General features: G+C 49.5%; 2 protein-coding genes across 2 annotated transcripts; one reads left to right on the plus strand and one right to left on the minus strand.

The window, feature by feature from the left end:
- The first annotated feature begins 734 nt into the window (after nt 1–734).
- On the plus strand, nt 735–4,526 carry LOC124468784 (galectin-3-like). The gene is made up of 6 exons (XM_047021740.1): nt 735–803; nt 1,887–1,897; nt 2,121–2,621; nt 2,723–2,811; nt 3,010–3,181; nt 3,895–4,526. Exons 2-6 carry the CDS (start codon nt 1,892–1,894, stop codon nt 4,051–4,053), a joined length of 927 nt encoding a protein of 308 aa, XP_046877696.1. The 5' UTR covers nt 735–803; nt 1,887–1,891; the 3' UTR covers nt 4,054–4,526.
- A 98-nt stretch (nt 4,527–4,624) lies between these two features.
- Nucleotides 4,625–19,928, minus strand: LOC124468782 (mitogen-activated protein kinase-binding protein 1-like). The gene is made up of 32 exons (XM_047021739.1): nt 19,551–19,928; nt 18,662–18,753; nt 17,025–17,087; nt 16,857–16,914; nt 16,065–16,235; nt 15,456–15,593; nt 15,011–15,193; nt 14,332–14,492; nt 13,936–14,125; nt 13,636–13,767; nt 13,336–13,520; nt 13,066–13,157; nt 12,723–12,848; nt 12,520–12,590; nt 11,809–11,930; nt 11,428–11,503; nt 11,175–11,286; nt 10,764–10,929; nt 10,426–10,580; nt 10,301–10,341; nt 9,867–10,079; nt 9,572–9,717; nt 9,325–9,467; nt 9,016–9,225; nt 8,771–8,843; nt 8,479–8,637; nt 8,069–8,247; nt 7,183–7,848; nt 6,975–7,089; nt 6,736–6,857; nt 5,864–5,949; nt 4,625–5,329 (listed from the first exon to the last, which is right to left on the minus strand). Exons 1-32 carry the CDS (start codon nt 19,653–19,655, stop codon nt 5,093–5,095), a joined length of 4,788 nt encoding a protein of 1,595 aa, XP_046877695.1. The 5' UTR covers nt 19,656–19,928; the 3' UTR covers nt 4,625–5,092.
- Between the last annotated feature and the right edge of the window lie 299 nt (nt 19,929–20,227).

The following is a 20,227-nucleotide window of genomic DNA, read 5'->3' on the forward strand; positions in this document are numbered from 1 at the left end:
GTTAGCGTCTCTGTCCCAGTGTCTGTGTCAGGACATGGTCAGTGTGAGGACTGTCTATGAGCCACAGCCCCATGACTGCTGAGCCATCAAGTCCACCACGTCCTCCATTGTTGTGTGTTGTCGCTGAATTGTCTTTTTTTAGAGGGGTGAAGCGTGTCACGCGCTGTACTGAGACTACAGCTCTGTACTGTAACAACACTGAGAGACATCTTGGATGTGTCTGCTGAAGATGAAAACAGTTACCTCTCCACAAGCCCCCCCCCCAGCCCACCCAACTGTCCCATACACACACACATACACACTCTTTCACACACACACTTTCACACACAAAGAGTTAACGATTTTCTTTTCTAAGCATATTCTTTTTCAAGCTGTTGATGTGGATGACTTCTGGAAATAGCAAAGCTCCTGGTTGGCATGGTAACCTTGAAATAACTCTGTACGCTTAAAGCATGTGATGTGTTTGTGTGTATGTGTGTGTGTGTGAGTGTAAGTTTGTTTTTTGGATCTGTCCATGCTCAAATGTATTGTGTCTGTCTTGTATGTGTGTGTTTATGTGTGTGTTTTTGTGTATGCATACACTACTTGCTTTCAATATTTTGATATAAAACCGTTGTGATACACAAAGTTTTCCTGGTTGGGTGTGGTTTTCCCAGAAGGCCAGGCCGTGATTGAGGAGTGGCCTAAAGACCACAGAGTGTATAAATCACAGTGTCCATGCAAACCCTCACTGTCCTCCTGCCAACTCAACTCCTCTACTCCCCAGGCATCTCTTCCAGTGCCAAGGCTCTCTTGGAGAATAGGTAGGTCTGTTCTGATTCTGTAAGGTCAGTCTGCCCATCATGGAGAAGGGAGATATTGAAATAGACTATGTTCTACCTTGGGATCTATTCTTTACTGGGTTATACAGGTTCTTTCTGTGGTATTGGTTGGGTTTATTTTGTAGATGTTTGACCATTTTAAGCCTTATGAAACACAAAACAATCTGTATTTTTATCCGTCTCCTGTTATATATTTAATGACAATTACAAGGGAACTATGTGGGCTGATTTTGTACTTTTGACATGAGATCTATTACAACTTTAGTGCTCCATGGTCTTGCAATACAGTGTATGGAATTAAGACTTACTTTTTGAAGAGTTTAGGCAAATCTGTGGGATGTTGATATTGAAATAATCACGATAGGGTTAAACTTCCTAAAACCTTGATGGGTTACTCACAGAACAATGCCCCAAACATACCATAAAGACATGCTGAGGAAAAGAAGGAGCACTGAATATCTGTCTGTAATTGCTGAGAGCAGGTAATAATCTTGGTAGTGGAGTAGATATGTGTGGAATCTGTGAGAGCGCCAAGTGAGAGACAAGATGCCAAGAGAAAATGCAGTTCTCGTTTCACCCTGAACTGTGATTCTTCTTTGGTAGATGTATAACCTATCAAGTTCATATACTGTAGAGCTCTGGTGAGCTAGGCTCAGTGTCACAGCAGGGCATAATATCTCACTGGTGGGAACTCAATATACGTGTGACAGTCAATACATGTTTGCAATGGTCCGAACATTTAAATGAGCATGGTGATGTGTGATCAATACAGACTATTACAGCGCAATGTCATGCATCGATTGTCCCAATTCCAAGACAACGAATCGATCATCTGTTTAAATAGCTTTGTTGTTAGGTGTCATTTTAAGTGGATTTGTGGTTTTCCAACTTCCTGGCAAATTTGTTAGAAGGTCAACTGGTTTTGCTGGAGCTGATTCCATCTAGTGGTCATGTGGAGAATCTCTCTATCTTTGAAAACGTTTGAGAAATGATGTACTCAGAATGATATTATTAGAGAGGAGTCTAAGTGAGATTAAACTCAATCGTGTCTTTTTTTATTTACAGATCAAATGGATGTAAGTACTGAATCCCTGCAGCCCTTCATCCTCTGAGACTGACACAATCCATCATTTAAGAAGGAATGATTTCATCTGAATTATTCTTTCGGTTGTTCTTGCTTACGTGCATCGATATGTGTGCAAGTTGGTGTCCTCCATCCTCTCCACTCTCGCTCTCCCCCGTCTCTCCATCATCTCTCCCTCTCCCTCCCAACCCTCTCCTCCTTCACCTCTCCTCCAGCTGTGTGACGCTCTGCCCGGCTGCCCGTCCTCTGCTTCTGTCCCCCGGGGGAACTTCTGGCCCGGTCAGCCTGGAGGAGGGGCCCCCATGTGGCCCGGACAGGCCACCCAGCCCCAACCCTGCTGGCCTGGGCAACCCAACGCACCCTGCTGGCCTGGTATGCAACCAGCCCCATCCCCAGCCCCGGCCCCGGCCCCAGCACCAGCTCCTGTTCCAGACCCTGGCCCTGCCCCTGCCCCTGCCCCAGCCTCATCCCCATACCAACCCTGCCAGCCGTGCTGGCCAGGACCCCAGCCTTCCCAGGTCCTGCCCCCGGCTCCAGCGCCCCAGGTCCTGCCCCCGGCTCCAGCTCCAGCTACGGGACAGCCTGGAGTCCCAGGATGGCCTGTGAACCCAAGTCAGGGTGGATGGCCATACAACCCGGGTCAGTCTGGCTGGCCTGCTCAGAATCCTGCCGTCTCACCTGCACAGTGGCCTGTGCAGCCTGCACCAGGAGCAGTGGTGAGAGACTCTTAGAAGATGTCAACTGGATGAAAGGATGTAAGGATAGATGGATGGATCTCATTCATGTCACCCCTGTCTGTGTGTGTGGTGCTGTGTAGATGGTGCCTTACAACCTGAATCTGATGAGAGGTGTGTACGACAAGATGATGATGACCATCAGGGGCCAGGTCAAGCCAGATGCCAGGATGTGAGTTCACACAAAGTCCCCTTTCAAGGCTCCTTAAGAGGCCGGCACAGGGGAACCTCTGCTTAGCATTGTTTACCAGCTCCTTTCACCCTGTAAACTTCATTTCCCATGGATGTTTCTCATGACCAGTCAAGTCCAGGGGTCCTCGGAGGTTCATGATGTAAGAAAGGGGGCAGACTTCTTCCTTCTCCTCCTCAGGTTCACAGTGAACTTCCTGCGTGGTAACGACATCGCCCTGCACATCAACCCTCGCTTCAACGACGCAGGCAGGCCGACGCTGGTGAGGAACAGTAAGGTGGGGGAACGCTGGGGCAAGGAGGAGAGAGACCTCCAGTCCCCCTTCCCCTTGGCCCCCGGACAGCCCTTCGAGGTACGTCCCAGTAGCACATACACCCCCCCCCTCCCCCATTCTCCCACCCACCTGCTCCCCCACTTACTCACCTCACTACCCCACATTAAGAAAAACAACCCGTCCCCCTCCTCTACCCCCATCCCTACCAGCCTCTCCCACTAACCCTGCCCCCCCCATACTCCCTCGCTCACTCCCCCCTCCACATGTCTGACTCTAACCGATAACTCAGAGGCTCAGAAATATCCAGCGACAAGGGAGAGCTTCCGTCTAATGCTGACTGCAGGTCTATCTGTCCTTCTACCTTTGAACGGTGAAGGTAAGCCTTACGTTTGGAAAGGCTGGTCCTAGGTAGAGCCAGCGCTGCCGACAGGCCAGATCGTTGAGGTCAGTGAGAACAGTGCTTCACCTGAGGAAGCCTCTGATGCTGTATCTCCTAACAAACATCTCAAACTCTGCAAATAACCGTTCAGAGGAAGTCACAAGGCATGACTAAACTGAATTATACTCTTCCAGTGTTAACATTTGTCTTGTTCTCATGATTTAATTATATCTCACGTAAGCCTCTTTATAAAGCTTGGACTGCCTCTTGGTTTCTCAGTCGTTTCTGGCATCGACCTTCACACCAACTGACCAGTACTGTTTGTGTGTGTTCACTGAAGTTAATGTCACAGTTACCGGTGTGAGCTCTCTGATGATAGCAGCTGGGTAAACGTACGGGTCGTGTGTTTCAGATGAAGATCCTGTGCACGTATAACGAGTTCAAGGTAGCGGTGAACAACAGCCCGCTGTTCGAGTTCAAGCACCGGGTCAGAGAGCTCAACCAGGTCAACCGCATCAACATCCTTCACGACATCATCCTCACCTACGTCAACGTGGACACGTTACCATAGGCAACGCCCTTGTGACATCATTGCCTTCCATGCAATCCATGAAACTGAAGGATTACCGCTCATGCATGCACATGTACTTACTGTATGACCGGTATAGATCAGATACAGTACCGGTATATCTGCTGACATTGAGCTGTGCTTGATCTACAAAAAGTTCCACCTCACTCAAAGATCATGCGACAATCCCATAATCACTGTGTGGAAATATGTACTTTACCGGGCTTGTATTTCTATACTAGGAATACCATCAAATAATGTATTGCCTTGTCTTTTAACACATTTAAGTCATTGTTGTTTTAAAATATTTTGTGTGGTTTGCTAATACATGTCACATAATCCCAAGAACAAGCATTTGATGGGATTAAACACCCTCTACAGATATCCATCTGAATATAACCTACAAATGAAGTAAGGAAATTAGTAATAGTTTTAAAATGTAATTATATTTAATAAAATGAACAGTGCCAAATTCATGTATTTTACAGACTCAAACCTCCAAGATAAGAGTATAACTAGAAGATTTCAGACAGATTCTTACAAAATGATGTTTTCAAGCAGGAAAATGCCTTTCAAATGCATCCACAAATTATGTCAGAGTTCAAATCATCATCACAAAATGCAGTACAAAAAGACAGAAACACAGTAACAATCTGATCAATGTCACATTAGGAAACTTCACAGCCTTTGCAGGCTTGACAGCTAAAACATCTTGAGAATGTCTTGGTGATACAATAGAGAATTAGCTTCCATTTTTACCAACAATATATCCATCCCTACTTATTTCATAACTGCTTCCACCTAATTAATTTCCACATCCATCTATACATCTTCCAATGGCACCATGTAATACTGATATTGATCAGTCATGAACTTCTATATAGAAACTGAATGGCAGGCAAGGCAGGCATGGTTCCGTGAGTGTTGATGTTGATGTGTATGTGTGTGTGTGTGTGTGTTGAAGTGTAGTTGTGTGTGTGTGTGTGTGTTAATGTGTAGTTGTGTGTATGTGTGTGTGTTGATGTGTAGGTGTATGTGTGTGTCAGGTCTTGTTATCCAGTCTCTTCTCCACAGACTTTAGCAACAGTTCAGAGTACTGCTCCAGCAGGGCCAGAGCCTCCTCACCTTTGACCCTGCCCCCCCCAGCCTCGCTGGCCTCACCTCTGGCCTTCGTCTGGGGGAGAGAGTCCAGCTCAGCTCGGACCAGGTCCAGGGCCTCGTCCAGAACCCTCCTCATCTCCTGCTGCTCCTCACTGGGGACTGAGCCACAGCCCAGCACCTGGACAGGAAGAACACACACAGGACACAGGAGAATGACGACACACACACAGGACACAGGAGAATGACGACACACACACAGGACACAGGAGAATGACGACACAGAGGACACAGGAGAATGACGACACACACACAGGACAAAGGAGAATGACGACACACAGGACACAGGAGAATGACGACACAGAGGACACAGGAGAATGACGACACACAGGACACAGGAGAATGACGACACACACACAGGACACAGGAGAATGACGACACACAGGACACAGGAGAATGACGACACAGACGACACAAGAGAATGACAACACACACACAGGACACAGGAGAATGACGACACACACACAGGACACAGGAGAATGACGACACACACAGGAGAATGACGACACAGACGACACAAGAGAATGACAACACACACACAGGACACAGGAGAATGATGACACACACAAAGGACACAGTGGACATCTCTCTATTACTCCTAATCCCACCCCCCTTCTCCTCTCCTCTACACACACACACACACACACACACTTACCGTCGCATAGAGCTGGGTGGTTTTCCTGAGAGTACTGTGAAGCTCTGCGGCCGCCTGTCTGCAGTGTTCCACACTGACAAAGAACTCTGGCAACAGACATCCCACAGTCAATATTTGATATGCTGCAGGCAAGAGCACAGAGTGGAGCGCAGGACAGCTAACATGAAACACACCCTCCAGATCAGAGGAAGAAGAAGGAGGAGACTCACCCTGGAGGCTGCAGTGCCGACACCGGCAGCGAGAGGGAAAAGACACAGAAGGACAGACAGGCCAGAGAACAGGTGGACAATGGTGAAGAGAGGGATGCAGGAGGGGGAGAGGGAGGAAGGGAGGGGGATGGAGGGGGAGGAGGGGAGGGGGATGGAGGGGGAGGGAGAGAGGGGGATGGAGGGGGAGGGAGGGAGGGTGATGGAGGGGGAGGGAGAGAGGGGGATGGAGGGGGAGGAGGGGAGGGGGATGGAGGGGGAGGGAGAGAGGGGGATGGAGGGGGAGGGAGGGAGGCTGATGGAGGGGGAGGGAGAGAGGGGGATGGAGGGGGAGGAGGGGAGGGTGATGGAGGGGGAGGGAGAGAGGAGGATGGAGGGGGAGGGAGGGAGGGTGATGGAGGGGGAGGGAGAGAGGGGGATGGAGGGGGAGGGAGGGAGGCTGATGGAGGGGGAGGGAGAGAGGGGGATGGAGGGGGAGGGAGAGAGGGGGATGGAGGGGGAGGGAGGGAGGCTGATGGAGGGGGAGGGAGAGAGGGGGATGGAGGGGGAGGGAGAGAGGGGGATGGAGGGGGAGGGAGGGAGGCTGATGGAGGGGGAGGGAGGGAGGCTGATGGAGGGGGAGGGAAGTGGTGGTGAGGAGGAGAGAGGAGCGGCGCCGGGTCACACCTGGCTGGGATTCGGTCGTGGTCAGGGTGAGTGCCTGGACAGACACCAGGGGGCGATCTTTACACAGCAGGACAGACACCAGTGGGCGATCTTTACACAGCAGCGGTTCCTGCCCTGGGAACCTTGAACAACAGATTGAAAAAGGATTTAAGAAATATTTCATGTAATAATATACATTTAAGCTTCTATACAATGTTGCCTGTAACAGATCTTCATGGTAACCTTTAAATAAAGTTTACCCCTTCTGACAATCCAAGAATCTTTCCTGGTGCACAGGAAGTGAGACTGGAAGTTGAAGGTTACCCAGATGCCCTCTGACCTGGTCTGTGGGTAGGGACAGCCGTTTACCCAGGCCTGTGGATGTACAAACAGCATGGTGTGTCTCCTCCACTGCATCTACACCGACTGCTCCACGTGTTGCTTTTATCTACTCGTTTTCAGCCTTACCTGGTTTGCACACTGACCCTGTCGGTATGTACTCATATCCAGGGTCTTCCATAGAGTTGGAGGTTCTAGCTATAGCATTTAGCCAATCGTTGTGGGGTCTCATGTCCGTGCAAAGACTGCGACGTGATGCGAGTGGCTGTTTGGGAAGGGGGATCCGGGAGGGCGGGACATTGAGGGAGCAGGTTGAGCTTGGATCGGGCGAGACCGTGGCCCTGGGAGGAGAAGGGCAGGAGCGGTCTTTGCCAGGACAGAGAGGGGAAGGGGGGGAGGAGAGAGAAGCAGGGGTAGGAGAGGATGACAAGACAGGAAGCTCAACATCCAGGTCATCAAACGAACTCCTGCTCTTGGGGCTAGCGGGCTCTCCGCTCTCATCCTCCAAGGGCAGGGGGGAGCTGCTGAGTAGCATGCCCAGGTGGAGGCCCTCCCCCGTGGATGAGGAGTGGCTGGACTTGGCCTTGGAGCTGGTGGTGGGGCACATGTAGGAGCGGCGGGACTTGAGCTTGGGGCTCTCCCAGGGTAAGGGGGAGACAGGGGAGGAGGGGGAGACAGGGGAGGAGGGGGAGGAGAGACGGGACAGAGGTCTGGAGGGGTCCCGATCCACTCGCAGGTTTTGAGGCCTGGGGCGTGCCTCGCCTTGACCACAGGATGGGGTAGGGTAACAGAGACCTGGAAGGAGAGACCAGAGAGGGTGTGTGAGGGGTGTCACCTGACAACAGAAAGATAATAGATGCAAAAAGTCAACAGTCCCGAGGCGCATCTACTATTTCTACTACTACTATATCATATACTGATGTGTGTGTGTTGCTTTGGATACAATATGCTTAATCGATTAAAGTGTACCAGGGTATCTTCAGACTGATTTCATGGCTGCGGGTCAGAGACCTACCTTCTAAGGCGAGGTTCTGGACTGACTGAGACTTCTGCAGTGTTGCGGGTCCCTCTGTCTGGGCCGGAGGTCTGCCCACAGGGCTGGACATCCTCCACAGGTGACTGCCCAGGGGCCTCCTCTTCTGGGGGTGGGATCGCAGCACGGGGCCCCTCTCTGGAGCTCCCACCTCCACGGACCTCCACAGGAAACGGGACAAAAATTGCAACTTTTCAGAGCACCAATTAAACGTCATTGTATGTGACACGTATGATTACTGTATATGTATTCGTTGTGCAGATGCTGTTATTCAAATTTGATTTTGGGGGGGATTCATTTTGGCTCAAATATTTTCGGCTCCAATATTTTCACTAGCTTTTTTTCAGGTGGATGTTGGGAATCTCAGGAGAGATCCTAGTGTCTCTACTTACTTCTGTTCCTCCAGGCTGGAGTCGAAGGGGCTACGCTCCTCTGAGTCTTGCCCCCGCCCCTCCTCCATCAAGGGCCGCACCTTGGAGACCAGGGGCATGGTTGGAGACCCCCCAGGCCTTAAATCGATCTTGTGGGCCTTGGCAAACAGGGCAGTCCTCCTACATGGAGTTAGAACACATGGAATGTAGGGAATGTACACCCTAGTTGAACAGCAGGGGGTGTTACTGACTGTGGTACACTGCATCAGGGCAAGATGCTGTTCTGGATGGACCGCGGGGGGGAACACTGTACCTGTTGTTGTTGTTGTTGGAACCCCTGGCCAGGAAGCGAGCCGACATGCTCAGTCTGGCTACTCTGCTCCTCTCTGCAAGGAACCAGGGGAATTCCAACCATGGATGATCACATAAAACAACTCTGTTTGGGTATGTGTAGTCCTCCCACAGGAGTGACACATTCTCTTTGTATTGTATGTATTATGCAAATCTGTAACTGGTGAGTGACACGTATGTGTGTGTGTGTGTTCCCAGTTGTCTTACCCATGCTGCTTGGGTCATCCAGGGTCTCAAAGTTCTGTTTGAGGAAGGCTTCTTGGGTCGGTTCAGGGGTGGCAGAAACCGTCCTCATCGCTTCATCCATACTGGTCACCTCCACCTTCCCTCTCTCCACCTCTCCATCCTCGTCCTCCTCTTCGTCCTCCAGGTCAGACTGGTCGTCCTCAGAGGTCAACGGTACTACTCCGTCAGAGTCTGGGACCAGATGGAGAGATTAGGGGTCAGCAACTACACGGTAGTGATAATCTGGCAGATGTACACGATTTCTTCAGCGTGTGTGTGTGTCAGTCTCACCCTCGTGGGCCTGGTCTGGGCTGGACTCTCTGCTGTCGTAGTCCACAGAGCAGGCGCTATCTGGACTCTGGCTGTCCTGAGGACATCCAGCACGCCCTCCTCTGTCCACACTGCCATGCTGCTGCTCCTTCACCAGGTCATCACTGGCATCAACACACAACAGAGGTGGTGAGCATAGCCTGTGCGTGAGTGAGTGAGTGAGTGAGTGAGTGAGTGAGTGAGTGAGTGAGTGACTGTGTGTGTTTACCTGCCCAGTACCCTGGCTGTATTCTCACTGCCCTCGGGGTACAGTACATTACCATCTGCACCAGGGGAACGTTTAGATGTGGTGGACGACAACCAATCAGAATGGGGGCGCTGTCTGCCTTCTTTCTTAGTCCTTTCCTCCATCTCCTGATGGAGTGGAGAGAAGAAATAGGTGGAGGTCAGAGAATGACATAGAGGGGGGAGGGTCTGGTTAAACCATGAGAAACAAACTCATTTATAATAATGCTCTCTCTCTCATTCTCTCTCTCTCTCTTTCTCTCTGCTCCTTTGCTCACCAGCGCCCCCTGCAGGCTGGAGGTGCTGCCTGCGTCTCTCTCTCTGAGCCAGGAGGCGGAGCCTTTCTTGTGGGAGGAGCTAGGCATGGAGAAGGCTTCCAGCTGGCGCAGGTCCAGCATGGACTTGACCATGAGCTCCAGGGAGCCCATGCGACACGACCAGCGCCTGCGTGGGCGAGCAGGGGCCTCAGGGGCCACAGAGTCACACGGCTCCTGGTGAAGAGGAGAGGTGGAGGGAGTAAGGAAGAGGGGTGGAGGGGGCAAGGGAGAGGAATGGATCGGGTAAGGAAGAGGGGTGGAGGGGGCAAGGGAGAGGGGGAGGGGTGGATAGGGTAAGGAAGAGGGGGAGAAAATAGAGGCGATATCATGAGAGGCCGATGAAAATGTGTTGTTTTTGAATTATAATTATTATTTTTAGGGACAAAACCACCAACCTTCTTGTTAGAATCCCAGTCTTGACTTTCATCTGAGGCCCCTGAAAGAAAACGATTGGTAAACGATTGGGCTTTAATTTGCATAAAGGCCGTTGGCATGAGAGTGCTGATTTGCATGTCTGTACCTGTGTCTTCCTCCGCGTCCTGGCTGCTGCCAGAGGAAGTACTGGCTCTCTTCTCTTCCTGGTCGGGGGAGTAATTCAATGGCCCCTCCTCCTCGTTGTCATGGTCACTCTCCGAGGACACGCCTCCCAGAGAGGGTGCACTGTAAATCTCTCTCCTGAAATCCCAATCCTCAAGTCAACACACCTAAATCAAACCTAACCCTAAGTGTGTGTGTGTGGTGTGTGTGCATGCATGTGTGCGTGTGTGTGTGTGTGTGCATGCATGTGTGTGTGTGCGTGCATGTGTACGTGTGTGTGCATTTGTGTGTGGTGTGTGTGTGTGCATGTGTGTGTGTTACCTGAGAGGGGAGGTCTTGCACGGCTGGGTGTTGGGGAGCTGGGAGAGACGTTGTCTCATGCTCAGGGTCATCTCTGGGGCCAGACGCCACACAAAGATACAGCTGTCCCCAGACACTGAGATCAGATACTTGCAGTCGTTGGTGAACTTCATCCCTGTGACGATCTCTGAAAAGACCAATCAGGAAGCGGTCAGGAAGATGCTTGGATGACCTGTTTGCTTTTGACTTTAGGATCACCCTCTCAATACTCCCAGATCAAACAGCATGATCACTATCACTGGAATGGAGTGAATGCTGAGTCCTAGACATACTGATATCATCCTCTAGGGTTAATCTTACATTACATCTGTGTCGCCTCCTATTGCAGTTAGATCGGTGATTTGGTTGTGTGTTTGCATCCTGTTCACTTACCAGAGTGGCCAAACATGGTGGCTACACACTCTCCAGACAGGAAGTCAAAGATGCTGATGTTCTTGTCAGAGCAGCTGGTGGCCACAAACAGACCAGAGGGATCCATCTGTACCTGTCAATCAAATTGACACAGACAACAACAGCTTGACCCCCCCTCTCTGCTGTAGTATTTGGACAAAAGCCTTTTCTTACATGAACCAGTGATGCCATGTAGGGTGTAGATGTTGACTGTGAGGCGCTGTGGGGTGTTTACCTTCAGCAGGCTGCCGTCCTCACTCTGGGAGCCCTTGTACAGCTTCTTCTGTTTCCCACTGCTGATGTTGAAGATCCTGTGGAGGGGGGGAGAAGATGAGGGGGAGGGGAGGGGAGGGGGAGGAGAAGATGAGGGGGAGGGGGAGGACAAGATGAGGGGGAGGGGAAGGGGCAGGGGGGGAAGGGAGGGGGAGGAGAAGATGAGGGGAGGGGGAGGAGAAGATGGGGGGAGGGGGAGGAGAAGATGAGGGGGAGGGGGAGGAGAGGATGAGGGGGAGGGGGAGGAGAAGATGGGGGGGAAACCCAGGAGAGAGTAGAAAATGCACACTGACATGGACACACACAGACACACACAGACATACACACACACAGACATACACACCTAATGCTGCGGTCCTGGCAGCCCACAGCAGCATACTTGCAGGTGGGGTCCACCCCCATGTCATACAGGGTGGTCTTCCTCACCACATGGTGGGAGCACCTGAACTCTGTTCCCCTGCCTGTCTGAGGAGACGACAACAGTACACACTCAGGATGTTTAGATGACCATGGACAGCAGACAGGCAGACAGACAGACAGACAGACAGACAGACAGACAGACAGACAGACAGACAGGCAGACAGGCAGACAGGCAGACAGGCAGGCAGTAATGGCTCATTTACAAACTCCTAAGAACAAAAGGGCATGCTAATGGTAAGACATGAATGCGTGGCCCTGTGAGGGCATATTGTCATGTGCTGACGTAGGACAGATGTCAGTGTTTGTTTTGCAAATGGCCACTCAGAGACTGCTTGAATGTGCTTGAAAGAGCGGCTAACAAGGCAGTACTTGGTCAACTTCCGAGACCCTGTCACCTTAGTGGATCTTCTTTTTCTAGAGCACTCCATTCTTCAGCCAATTAGCTTAGTGACTGATGTACATGACATAACTCTTGACATACAGAAAACAAGTGAACTAGGGAATACTGATTAAGCCCTTTCTCCAGTTAAGCCAGTTTCTCAAGGTAAGTCTGCAGATACAGAACCACAAACAGGCTCATTAACTCATGTGCTTCTCTGTGAGGGTCGGGTGACATCTCGGCATCAGGCCTTACCTTGTGAGCCGTACGGAAGTAGATGCTCTTGTCAGCGCCACAGCTAATCATCCTGACCTTGTTCTCATTGGCTGCGGAGAGACGGATTACGTAACCATGGTGACATGATGACAAGATGCCAGAACAGAGATCGGGTGGTAATGGATGATGATAGCGATAGTGATGTCTCTGTCTCTGACAGGGGGGGGGGGGGGACCACTCACAGGCGAATCGGACGGCCGTGATGGAGGAAGAGTGCTCATCCAGAGTCTGGAGCAGACTGTAGGCTTTGTCGGCATCCAGGACGTGGATGAGACGATCCCGGCTGGCGGTGGCCAGCAGCTTCAGTCCTGAGAGAGAACACACACAGAAACATCTGAACACACACACACACACACACCAGGAGATCTCTAGACAGAACCAGCTCCACTCTACACAGACATGCTGAGAGGAAATCAGCAGCAAATCAATTGAGACAAATAAAAAAAAGATTCAAATGAAAGCACATCCACACACACACACAGACAGAAACATTTGAACACACACACACACCTGTCTCACACACACCTGTCTCAGGTTTAGAGTACTCCAGACACAGGATCTCTGAGTCATGGGCTTCCACCTTGAGAATCCCCTCCATACTCCTGAGGTCGTGAACCCTGCAAAGCATCAAACACCACAACGCTTGAGCCATGAGTCATGAGCTGACACATTCTGCTCAGACAGACTTTCCACTCTCCCGTCCCTAAAACCGCATAACATCGCAGAAACCAGTGGCCTTTTTACAAGTGGAACAGTTAAGTGTCAGTCTTCCCGCCGACAGAGGTGGTTCTCTACCTCAGCACGCCGTTACGATCTCCTGAAGCCAGGTGTTTTCCATCCGGGCTGACACTGATGGTCCGGAAGCCAGCCCTGGTGTCTGCTGTCTGTCCATCCACCTTCTCCAAGCTCCCGGTCGCAGTTCCCTCTGTGTCCAGCAGGGCTCCAGTGTTCTCATCCATGTAGATGACTTTCAACAGGTCCTGAAGCACAGAGGCAGTGGAAGGTAAACAAATTATCATATCTCAGAATAGTAAAACATGATTTTTGGTCTTCTGCGATGGGTGAATGTTTGAGACAGGTGAAGGAGGGGCTTACGTTGCTGAGGACGTTGCGGTGAGTGTCGGGTCCCTCCATGCTCCACAGCCTCACAGTGTTGTCAGCAGAACAGCTGAGGAAGACCCCTGAAGACAGGCTGGCCTCAGAGCTTTCTGGGAGCTCCGGAAACACCTGGAGCACAGGGAGAGAAACAGATGGGTAGAGAGAGAGAGAGAGAGAGAGGCGGAGGTAGGTATGACAGTATTGTACTGTTATCAAAAACCAAACGGCACAGTGTTTCAGCAGCTATTCCCCAAGAGGGTTCAATTCCTATCCAAGGCACTGTGTGTCTGTGTTTACCTCCAGGTCCCAGACACAGGCAGCGTGGAAGAGGGCAGAGTGGACCTTTCCCACCCTGAGAAGGTCCCTCACGTCCCACACATACAGACTGTGGTCGTTGTACACACAGCTCAGCCGATGGCTGACGGGGTCATAGGTCACCGCCACAGTGTCAGGGTAGCGGGCGTCCGTCTTGTTGGAGAACAGGTGGCTGATGAGAAAGACAGTAAGAAGAACTGCATGTTGAAACGTGAAGACAGGACAGACACTTAAATAACATTGAAAAACATTGTTTTTAAGACCGAAAGGACTTCTTTGTTCTGAGATGAGCGTAAACAAGAGAGGACAGGAAGTGAGGGGACAGGGAATGAGGGGACAGGAAGTAAGGTAAGGCGTCTTGCCAGACGTGTGCGTCACCTGGCCTGAGTGATGGCCGACACGTCGGTGCCCAGGGGGTGTGGCCTGGGCAGCGTGCCGATGAACTGCAGGTCAGAAGGGCTGAAGGCTCGAACCGTCCCATCTGCACAGCCACAGAAGATCAGCTCCTCTGACACACACAGAGATCGCGCCAAGCTGGTCTGGAGGACAGGATATGACATCACACATCCTGCTGTCATTCAAGGTTTCGCCTTTAAACAATGACACATTAAATGGCTCTGTAGCATTGAACTGCAACTGAACTACAACACCTAGACAATGCAATGCAACAGATTCAAAGGATTGCGTCATCCTTGTGAAGTAGCGGTCTGTAATGATGTGTGTGTTTGTGGTAGTATCCAAGCCCAGTTGCCCCGAGTAAACTGCTGGGTGGTGAGGTGTCCCTGTTGGACAGATGACAAACACCCCGTCCCTGATCTGCACCTGATCCCAGCCTGGAAACAGGAACAGAACACCTCAAGCTCCCTCTCTGGTCCCGATCCATCCCATTGGCTGATAAACACGCTTATATAAACTGGGGCTTGGCTGCAGTTCAGCTCTCACAGAACCCACTTCAGATAGGAATCGCCACTGAATGAATGCCACACTTGTTGCTACTACTTGACCCAGTGAGCTACAAACTGGATGTGGATGCCCTTCATCTGCAGCTGTCACTCACCCGTAGGTCCACCCACTTGTCCAGAGTCCTCTTGCTGTTGAACACGCACAACAGCCCAGACGACGTGATGCAGAAGGTGTCACCTGACTTAGAGCCCCGCCCACACGCCACGTCACAGAAGAAATTGTTCCTCAGTTCCCCCAGCAGACCTGATCGCCCCAGAAGAGGAACAGGAGCACTGGCCTACACACACACACACACACCCACACCCACACACACAAGGGTTAGCTGTGGTGTTGAGCTTGCAATACTAAAAGCAGTGTTGAATCAGTTCAATTCACTCTATTGATCTCAAAGATCAATCAGGTTAATCAGTGTGCACATTGACGGAATAAGTAAAGAACGCATCAACGCTAAATATAGAAGTGTTACAATCTGTTCACATTGGATGATGATTGAACATAGAGATCTTCCACATATAAACATAGCGTTGTACTGATGTTACCTTAATGGGTTTGGAGTGGTCCAGGTACCAGAACTTCACATGTCTGTTTCCAGCTGTCACAAAGTAGGAGCTGTCCTCAGAGAAGGACACCGCTGTCACCTTACTGGACACCTTGTTAGCCGCGACAACAGTGTCCTTCTACACAACACAATTACACACACATTAAAGTCAATGATATAAGTATGAGTTTTGGGAAACACACATTAAAGTCAATGACATACATATGAGTTTTGGGAAACACACAATACAGTCAGATATACAGGATTGAGTTTTTGGGAAGTTAGAATAGTAGTGTGGTGACCACTGACAATGTAAACAAAAACTGATGTGCTGATAGATATCTACATTTACATAACATTTAGTCATTTAGCAGACACTCTTATCCAGAGAGACTTACAGTAAGTACAGGGACATTCCCCCAAGGCAAACAGGGTGAAGTGCCTTGCCCAAAGACACAACATAATTTGCCACGGCCACGAATCGAACTGACAACCTTCTGATTACTAGCCCGATTCCCTAACCGCTTAGCCACCTGCCTCCGTCATATCTAATCTCCCATCACGGAGTAACAGGTGACATGGCCAGCAGAGCGGCAGTGAGGCCCCGTACCTTCCAGGCCCAGACATTGATCATCATGTCATGCTGGTAGCCCACGCTGACGATGTACTTGCTGTTGGGGGAGAAGGCCACGCAGGACACCCCGTACTTATGCTCCTGCAGCTCCGCCACCTGGGTACGCTCTGCCACGTCCCACACACGCACGGCTGGAAGGTGACCGCTCTGAGGGGAGGGAGGGAGAGGGAGAGACAGGGAGGGAGGGAGACAGGGAGGGAGGGAGACAGGGAGGGAGACAGGGAGGGAGACAGGGAGGGAGACAGGGAGGGAGAGAGGGAGGGAGAGAGGGAGGGAGGGAGATGATCTGATGATGTATCTTATGAAATTATTTTCTCAAATGACTGACAATTATTGTAATTTTTTTGAATATGGTGTATGTAGGTGACGATGCTTTGATCTTAGGAAACAACAGAGTAGCTTGCTGTAGGTATTTGTATGGTTGTGCACTTATATGTAGTTTGAAGAAATACTGTCAGTGGACAAGATGGAACTGTGTCCATTTTGGCTGAATAAACACAGTTTTTTTCGGCCTGCATATTCCCTCTTCCATATCATCATATGGTATTTAGAACTTTGACCCCGTGCTGTCATGGCAACCAGGGAGAGCTCATCCACTTAAACCCAGAGGGTTTTAATCGGCTCTGATTGGATATGAGGGATTACGGTAACACCACAGAGTTCAGCACAACAGCAACACAGGCCCCATGAGCTAAGGAGCTAGCCTAGCCGTAGTACCTTACTGACTGGACCCAAGCTCCAACACAGGGAAGCAAGGAGGAAACTCACCTCTCCAGTGACCAGGAACTTTCCATCTGGAGAGAATGAGAGGGCTGTGATGGCTTTCCTGTGAGGAGGAAGAGAAAAGAGAGAAGAGGAGGATGTTGTAATGTGATCGATTCAGAAATGCTTGTTTTTTTGGGGGGGGGGTGTTGAGAGGGAGTGTTGCTGCCCCACCTGGAGGTGTTCAGGATGTGAAGCTGCTTGTTCTTCTTGGGGTTGAGCAAGACCACCACACATCTGGAACGGAGGAACCAGTCACAAGCAGGTCATCATCATAGGATTTCAACGAAATCTTGTTCAAAACTTGGATTGCGTGCAGTATCAATGGACTAATGCTAGGGACACCGTCGCACACACATCGGTTGCAACCGATAGAGGCTAATGAAACAAGATGATGATGTAACGCTATAAGACCTAGCTCTCTTCAAGTCGGCTTGGTTGTTTTAGTAAGATTCTCTAATCATTGACCTGAATACTGTATGTAATAAGGAGAGAAATGCTGGTAATCTTTGCTAAGATGAAATAGCTGTTTTATTTGACCCTGTAAGATATGTTAGATAAAAAACATTAGGAGGATATATTCATCCATGCCTCCATCCCTCCAACCATCTATCCATGACTACAAAGCCTGAAATAGTAGCCAACCCAGTCGCAAGCATTCATGCACCCATCTCCAACATTTCCTGTAGTCACCCACACCACGCTGTCACCACTTCCTGTTGAAATGGGTACAGGGATGTAGGTTGACAGAGAACACCGTGGTAGATCTGGCTACTGTTCAACAGGCTGTGCACCAGATCACAGGACCAGGGACTGCACCAACCGGATAAATATAGAAGCTGAGTGGATTGGCGGATGTGAACAAAGCTATCACTGCCTGGGAACACACACACGCGCGCACACACACACACGCACGCACACATTGGCAAAGAGCTAGCCTTAAGTCCTAATTCTCGTTGTTCCAGACAGTGTCCTAATTACAAGCTTTATAAACGCAGCTTTGACTGATTTCTCTGGAATTGGGTTGGTTCTGCAAGGTCTGCTTTCTCCGACAGGTTTCCTCTGTGCTGCTCAGACGCAGCCGCCCTCAGGTCCTGACTGACACTGACAGGATGCTAACTGCTTCCCCCCAGATTCATTCCCATTGGTCTTATTCAGCAGCAGTGCATGGTGTGAGTCAGCCTTTAGCTCTCCTCTGGTGTATCAACACAGCACCAAGCTACATGCACCAAGCTACATGCTCCAAGCTACATGCACCAAGCTACATGCACCAAGCTACATGCACCAAGCTACATGCACCAAGCTACATGCACCAAGCTACATCTCCCAGCTGAGAGCAGCACATCAGATACAAAGCTGGAGGAAAGGCCTCCGGCTTAGTGATGTGGTTTGCAGTATTGTTAATATGAAAGCGTAAATGACCCTCATTTGCTCAGCTGTTCTGGTGTGATGGGCATGATTAGAGGTTCTGACCAGTCCTGTCAGTTCCTGCATGATAACGCTGGTTAAAGACAATGGGACCCAGATTTGCAAAGCACACAGAAGCCCTTGTCGGGGGTCAAATCATCTGAGAGATGGTTGGTTGTCAGCTACTGTCAACAAATTGCTATCTTTTCCAGTCAAAGGTCAGTCGCAAGGATAGATACTTTGCCTTATCTGTTTGTTTTGAAGTGTCTTTCAATCTCTTTCAGATGCACGTTGACACATGCTCACACACTGATGGTTACGTGCACACACAAAAGTACACGACTGTATGCAAATCACATACGCACACACATAATGACGCAACCACCTCTCTATCTCTCTCTCACCCAGCAGGATAGGCGACCAGTCCAGAGTGTGGGTCAGACACCAGTCCACTGTTCCCAGAGGCTGTGATCCCAAGTACCCTCTCCAATCTGACCTGCAGGGGGGGACACAGAGCAATGATCCACAGTTTATTGTTGGCTACATTTTAATCTTTTTACATTAGCTATTTGTTTGTCGCTTTGCAAAAAAAGCATCTGCTAAATGAAACATTGTATATGTTAAACTAAGAGATAACTGATAGGGAGGTTATAGGAAATGTAGTGCGGGCTCTAAGACAAATCAATCTGCTAAAGACAAATCAGTCTACTGTTTAAACATGGCTGTTCATGTATCTAGTTAAACGTGGTAAACAAACTGTAGTGTTGACGCAGAAAAGTGTTCATCGTCATCACGTGATTCTTGATAGATACGCCACTGTTTCTGTTTACTGTATCATTTGTTCAGGAGACAAAGCCAACACTGCACTAATTGAATATTGCACATGCAGAAACCATGACATGGCACTAGGTGAACCATCAGGAAAAGTCTCATCTGCAAATTGCCTACAGATAGTGGTTTACATCTGCGCTAGACCTCATTGATTGAATTATACAAGATTATTTTATATGTTGTGAAAGTATAGCTACATGGGCATCACACAAGGTTGAGTAGGTGACCCCTTGTTTAGACTTGTTGCATTAATATTAATTATTAAATCAGTCAATTGAGACCAGACTACAAATCAACTTGGCAAATTCCTATTCTCATCTATAGATGCTATGTGCCCAACTTTCTGATTTGTAATCTTTTATGAAACAAACTCACCACAAAATTGATAGAAATGATCTAGCAACGTCCCTAGACAGTTTTGCACCATAACCAGAATGTAAAGTTATATGATAAGGCGATTACCTTTTTTTCAATGTTTTCTTGTTTACGATTTCTTCGAAGTTTGTTGGACGGAGAGCGAAGCATATTCCTTAAGCGACTTTTGATTGTTGATCCTTCGAAAGTCATTTTGAGGGTCCAATTTCCCGATAAAAGTGATCTCTTAGTGAGCTAGCATCCACACAGAGACAACCTACCCAAAGACAAAGAAGTTACAGACCAAATCTGTTAACACTACACACACGTCTGACAACAATGAGAATGAAAACCGCCGTGACGAACCCTGACTGTACTAAGGCTCGAGCGTAAGCATGTGTACACTTATAATCACTTGAGTGGGTTAATCGAGATCGCCCAGCTATAGGTCACGTTAATGCATCCTCCCTATTCACTTCAGTTCTGTTGTTTAAGAGTTGACTACCTTGGAACAACATTGCCAAACTTGCGACCCATAGTTAAAGAGCAACTGACAGATAACATCACTATCTTCATACGAATATAATGATCAGCTCGATTTCATTTGATGGCCTTCTTTAAAGGTTGAGTGTGGCGGAACATAACCTGGCAATGATTCCCTTTCAACAGTATCTGTGTATTTGATGGAAAATGCATTTTAGTTTTAACTATAAACTTTTCAAACATCCTTTCAAAAGAAAGACTAGTGTGTAATTCACACACCATCTGGTGGCTTAATGTCCGCC

The sequence above is a fragment of the Hypomesus transpacificus genome, chromosome 6, assembly GCF_021917145.1.
Source record: "Hypomesus transpacificus isolate Combined female chromosome 6, fHypTra1, whole genome shotgun sequence".
In the NCBI taxonomy this organism is placed as follows: Eukaryota; Metazoa; Chordata; class Actinopteri; order Osmeriformes; family Osmeridae; genus Hypomesus; species Hypomesus transpacificus.

Coding starts and splice junctions, on each gene's coding strand:
- LOC124468782 (XM_047021739.1), bottom strand. CDS start 19,655: ATGACTTTCGAAGGATCAACAATCAAAAGTCGCTTAAGGAATATGCTT. Junction 13,768..13,935: donor CCTGTGTCTGGGACCTGGAG/GTAAACACAGAC, acceptor CCTGTGCTCCAG/GTGTTTCCGGAGCTCCCAGA. Junction 7,090..7,182: donor AGGGTCAGTGTGCAAACCAG/GTAAGGCTGAAA, acceptor GTACATCCACAG/GCCTGGGTAAACGGCTGTCC.
- LOC124468784 (XM_047021740.1), top strand. Junction 2,812..3,009: donor GTCAAGCCAGATGCCAGGAT/GTGAGTTCACAC, acceptor TCTCCTCCTCAG/GTTCACAGTGAACTTCCTGC. Junction 3,182..3,894: donor CCCCCGGACAGCCCTTCGAG/GTACGTCCCAGT, acceptor CGTGTGTTTCAG/ATGAAGATCCTGTGCACGTA.